Source organism: Pteropus vampyrus, unplaced genomic scaffold (genome assembly GCF_000151845.1).
Source record: "Pteropus vampyrus isolate Shadow unplaced genomic scaffold, Pvam_2.0 Scaffold68, whole genome shotgun sequence".
Lineage (NCBI taxonomy): Eukaryota > Metazoa > Chordata > Mammalia > Chiroptera > Pteropodidae > Pteropus > Pteropus vampyrus.
The window spans coordinates 8,286,614-8,292,902 of record NW_011888849.1 but is presented as its reverse complement, the minus strand read 5'-3'; the positions used below and the strand labels follow the sequence as shown (position 1 = coordinate 8,292,902).

The following is a 6,289-nucleotide window of genomic DNA, read 5'->3' as shown; positions in this document are numbered from 1 at the left end:
TTATATATGCTTGCTGTCTCAGGCTAAGGGTGGGTCCAAGTTCAGGGACTTGGAGGAAAAAGAGAAACAACCAATGTTTGGTTAACACGAATTTTGTTCTGATTGATTAACGGGGACAAAGCAATTCAACTAATCACTTATGAGGTAGAGAATGAGAATTTGTAGGAATCGTGACTGGCTTTGTCTTAAGTAAACAAAGGGGTGTCCATGAGTTTTTATGAATCTTAAGCCATAGGAGGAAAGATGTTTCTTAAGCAGTAAGCGGTTTCCTAGAACAAAACAGAGTTGGAGGATTTCTTAACCCTTGCTATTTTCCTGGAGCACAGGGCTTAGGTAAATTTAACATTATCAAGTATAAAAGGAGGTATTGTCTGAACACAAATCTTATTTTTCCAAGAGTATAATTAGTCAACGTGCTTCAATATCTATGTCTTTGTTTTGTATCCAAATAGTATTACTCTATTAGAGGTCTCAAATATCATACATTTTATGTCAGGAATTAAACCAATGAGCAATTATGAAAGTATAAAACATAAACCCCAAGCTAGTCCAAAAAAAGAACCCTAGACTTCTTTTTATTTATTTTTTAATTGTTATATTAGGTACATCTCCAAAACAATTCTATAAAGCCAATGTGAGGGGGAGGTAGGGTGACTAAAAGATGATAGGAGAAAATCAATCAGAGCACTATTAGTATAAGCTTTTATTTGAAAATATGAGGCATGGGAAGTTTCCCACGGCCCCTGGGGAAGGAGGGTAGAATGTTTTATGGGGCTTTAGAAGGAGAGGATCGGCTGAAACCTAGCTAGTTTTGAGAACAGAAGGCTTGCTGTTATGAATTAGCAGCCACTGTTCGGGTAGTCTGGGGAATCAAGATGGGTGCAGGGGAGCAGATAGAAGCCAAAGTCATATGCAAGAAAGTCTGGAAGAGGAACACATGTGGGACTAAGACATGTGTCGGCCACATGTGGAAAATTCTCAATTCTTCAGAGTCTTTTGCAGAATATTGTATTTAATAAATATGTCTACATTATCATTATGATTATTTCTGCATTGGAATGGAATGACTTTTTCTCTACATTATAGGCCTAAAGTTTCATCAAACAGTATTTACAGTACCTAGTGATTTGTATAACTTTCACTCCTCTTGAGATGTTAGCCAGCTTCAATATCATATTGCATAATAGTGTGGTTATACCATTACCACTATAAAAACTTTTCCTTATGTGCAAAACACTGGACTTCACGAAGAAATCATTCAGATAGTTCAAGGTAACTGAGACGGAGCAGAGCAGGGATCTGTGCTCCATATTCAATACAAAAGATGATAGAAAGAAGCAGCCTGAATTCTGGAAAGATAGTACCCTCTTTTAAGAGCCATCTATGTCTAGATACACACTTCAAGGAAGATTATAAAGCATTATAAATTGATTTCTAAGCTTTAGTCTCTACGATCTTCTTTAAACAAAGAATGATCTATAAAAATTTAGCCTTTTTAAAATGAACTACAAAAAGCAATTAACTAGGTCAACCATTAATTAGTATAAGTATTTATACAGTTAAGTATTGCATTGGTTTATTTTATGATTTATGCCTGATGCATAGTTAATCAGGCATAAAAATGATGTATATAATAGAACTGAATTATAAGGTTCATATATGACTAATAATCAAGGATTACGTTCTCGTCTTTCTCCAAATTACTGAATAGATTGAGCATTTGATAAATTCTTCATCTCCTTAAAGTCTTTACTAACCAGTTTTCCTGATTCTGCCCTCAGACACTATTTAAACTTGTTCTCAACAGAGTAGCATGGGTGCTTCTTCTAAATGTAAGGTAAATCATATTACTTCAATGTTTAAAATTCAGCAATATAGATTTATTTCTTTCGGAACAAAAGGTAATGCTTACAATCCTTAAAAGTCCCCATGTGATCTACCCCCACAAGCTTTTTGGTTCTAGCCACACACTTCTGCTTCAGGGCTTTTGCACAAGTGGTAAGCAATTTTCTCTTCCAGGAACACTGTTACCCAGAATATCCTCATCACTCATTGTCTCTTAAAAGTCTGCTCAAATATCAACTTTTCAATGATACTTTTCCTGAACACTCCAGTTATTTTATTTTATTTTATTTTATTACCAGTTTTATTATTTTATTATTTTGTCTGTCTTGCTCAACTAGAATGCAAATTCTGTGGTGTCAGAGATCTTTATTCTGTTCACTGATATATCCCAAGTGTCTAGAATAGTGCCTGGTCCATGGTGTGCATTCAGTAAATAACTGTTGAATGAATAAATGAGTGAATGAAAATGTTCCCACTTAACCCTTTCCCGAATTTTGCTATAACTCTATTAGACTACTATGAGTCCAACTTAATTTTCTACATATTCAAACTTTAAAAATAGAGATTTATATAAAGATTTTTTTTCTCTAGTTGGGGAAGAGGAAATAGGGTATTAAAGAGTTTTTTAAAATATGACTATATTGTTTTATTTTGCACATTATAAGAAATTCAAGCAGCATAATATACAAAGAAGAAAGATTTATAAACTTTTTATAGTAAACTCAAAATCATACCACCTGGATTTAAGCATTATTAACATGATATAGACATCATAATAGACATCTCCATGATGGTCTGTATGACACAGATATGATAGATTACGGAAACATCATTGTAGATCTCTCTCTACATATAATATAAAATATATTAATATGTAATATAATATGTACTTTATATATTATATATTAGTACATATTTTAATATATTATTATTACAGAACAAGTTTTAAAGGCTTTAAACAAAAAAAAACATAATAACATAAATCAATGATGAGCTAGTTGCATACAAACACTTCAGGTTGAAGAGGCATGTTCTCGATGAATTTATATGCAATAAATTATCATGATTTGATTCCATAATTTATGTATCGATTGGCTTGATATAAGTAATAATTTAATGTAAAATATATAAGAGCAATTTAAACATTGTTATTAATTTATGAGTTAATTCAAAGTCTGTGACTGTATTTTTTAAAAATCTGAGGTAAAAAAATCTTTAGGAAGCAACCGTGTACCTATCTATGTATATTTGAGGATCAAGGGTTAAAAAATCAATCATCAAAAAATACCATACATATGTATATAGGTAATGTAACCTATATAGGTAATGTAACCTATATACATATATATGTAATAAAGATAGAGATAAACATTGTAGAAATGCTTAGGTATACAGATATAGATGCTAAGTGGAAAGATAGATTTTTGCAACATGTGTTCTCAATTTTAAAGCATTAAATTTCGTTTCACATATATTTATCTGAAAAAGATGAAAAGAACTCAAATTCGGACATATATTTCTATCATAAGAGATATTTCATCCCAAAAGATCTCTAAACATTTAAGAAAAAATGTTCAGGGAGAAGATATTACATGTTTTAAATCAGGGGTCCTCAACCCCCCAGGCAACGGATGGTACTGATCTGTGGTCTGTTAGGAACTAGGCCCCATAGCAGGAGGTGAGCAAAGCTTCATGTGTATTTGCAGCTTCTCCCCAGCACTAGCATTCCTGCCTCAGCTCTACCTCAGATCATCAGGCATTAGATTCTCATAGAAACATCGGTCCCTGGTGCCAAAAAGGTTGGGGGCCACTGTTTCAAATGACATAATTCATTTTTAGACTTTATTGATTTATTTTTTTCCTGCTACCCTGTAAAAGTTAGTACAGTTATACAGATAATTTCACATCTATATTTTTAGTCACATATGATTCTGCGATATTTCACAGAAATATAGAAAAAGGCACAAGCTAAATACAAGTTTCTCCTTGTAGGAAAACATAATTTATGTAGGCATATATGAAGGATTCCTTTAGATCATATTTAATCAATACATAAATGCACTGCAGCAATTATAAATTGTTAAATTATAGTATTGGAAAAGATAACCACCTTCTGTAATATATTTAACCATATACTCACATGTCTTTGTTTTTTGACTTGTGAACTAATAGTACTAGTGAGAAAAATGCTTTCTTAATAATTCCGCAAATTCATTAAATGTCTTGAATGAATTAGATGCTGCGAAAAAGTTTATTATTGCAAAAGTTTAAGCCAAATTAATAATAATCATAATCATATTTTATGGTACAGTTACTATGTGCTAAAAACTGCAAAGATTTGAGCAAAAGCTTTAGTTCAATTAATCTACACAATGATCTCACGCAGCAGATGATTTTCTCATTTTGTAGTTAAGAAAACTGAGACTCCAAGAATTTAAAATTCCATATCTAAGGTTATGCTGTTGATAAGTAAAGGAATTGAAAACTTAAGCCAAACCTTTGTGCTGTTTACCACTAAGTTATTATTATTTGTACCTCCTACAAAATGTCAAGAGTATGATGTGGTTTGACTCCAAAGCCTTTCTTATTTTTGTTAAGTGTGCATATGTCTCTCAAGAAAAGAATCCTGAAACACAGGCTGGATGATGTTAGACTAAGTCTTCCACTGTAGCCATTCCCTTCAGGTTTCCAAGGAGGCTACATTCAACTACTCACTAGTATTTGAGGAGTGGATTTATTCCTCATTCTGCTTTTCACATCTTCTTTCCCCTATTCTTCAGCAAAGATCTCATCAGTAAAGATATTGGTAAGGCAGAGAGACCAGCAGGTCTGAGGTGATGAGAATAAAAGGAAAAGAATGAATAGTGCTTCAATAGGAGAGCCTTCAACTATGCTGATCTATACAAACTGAAAAACTGACAAACAAAACACTTCACTTTCATCAACAATGTCCCCTATCATGTACACCATAGACTTGTGTTCAATCGTATAGCCATTTCTTCCAAAGTTTAGTATCCTGCTTGGTCTTTTAACAAGGACAAAACAAGCACACTCAGACTCTTAAGGCATTTTTTTTTTAATAGAGCAGAATGCAGATTAATTTTGGCATCTAAAGTAAAATTTATTTTCTGATGTATCAAAGAAATTTAGAATATATTTCCCTCCCTAAACTCAAATGCCTTATAGCATGGACTCCAAAAAGCACACTGAATCTATAGATAAATTTAAAAATCTTTGTCATGCATAGTTATTAAAATTAATTTATTAATATTCATGTCTGAATATTTTAAAATATGCATTCTAATGTTAACCTATAAGGATTAATAATATAAAGTTTTTAATAAGGAAAAAGACATTAAGGAAATTGCCATTTGTGGCACTGTAGAAAACAAATATTTCTATGGCAATAATTTGTACTTTTAATTAAAATCATGTTATGTAATTAGATTTAAAAAATGTATTTTCCAGAAAATTACCCATAGGTTAATATTATTTCTGTCTTCTCTGTTGAATATTACTGATTCTACACCAAATGATATATCTTTTAATTTTTTTGTATTCCTTTAAACAGGTTCTGAGATTTTAATGCAATATTTTTTATTTTAATCTGGTAAGCCTGCCATAGCAAAATATCTTTATGTTCTCCCATTGCTATGATGCTCTAAAGATCTTTATATGTTCAAGAAAATAGGTATCCTCATCCTGCACCTTGGTATATGTTCTTTGTATCACAGAATCTGATGGGAAGTGTAATTTATAACATCAACCACATGAACTCAAGAGTTCTAAGACCCCATGGCTCCTATAAAGCATAGACAGCTTTATTTGTACTACATAGTTGGCACGTCCCATGAGCCATGTAAAAGCTCAAATAGTATCATAAATTCAAAGAGTCAAGACTTAAATGGAACATAGTTGGTGACCTCTTTCTACCTTATTCAGCTTCCAGCATCACTGGAAGTTAAATGCTGAAAAAATAGCTTTTTTTCCAAGGGTTCATATTCGGTAAACATTAGCAAAATCCAGGCTGTCATCATTTTTCATTTACTAAATGTCATTTCAAGTTAAGGGTGATTTTTTTTCCCCCAGAAAGCTTGTCAGAATGTCATGTGTGTACTCTGTTTGATTTATAGGATTTTAGATCGGTATGTTCAGGAGCAAATCCCTGGTGCCAAAGTTGTGGTGGAGTCCATTGGTGCTCGCCGGCATGGAGATGCCTTTTCTCTAGAAGATTACACCAAATGTGACTTGACTGTCTATGCAATCGACCCCCAAACCAACAGAGCCATTGACAGAAATGAGCTTTTTAAGTAAGTACTTTTTTAATTAAAATTATTGGGGTGATGTTGATAAAAATTATATAGGTTTTAAATGTACAATTTTATAATCTATCATCTGTATATCGCATTGTGTTCACCAAAGTCAAATCTCCATTCATCACCAT

General features: G+C 32.4%; 1 protein-coding gene across 1 annotated transcript in view; it reads left to right on the top strand.

Annotated features, from left to right (window-relative positions):
- PCDH15 (protocadherin related 15) overlaps window positions 1-6,289 on the top strand; it is a 562,288-nt gene that overhangs the window by 528,734 nt on the left and 27,265 nt on the right. The window contains exon 30 of the mRNA XM_011361648.1: window positions 5,979-6,155. Within this exon, the coding sequence (XP_011359950.1) occupies window positions 5,979-6,155 (177 nt within the window). The remainder of the gene's footprint in view (window positions 1-5,978; window positions 6,156-6,289) is intronic.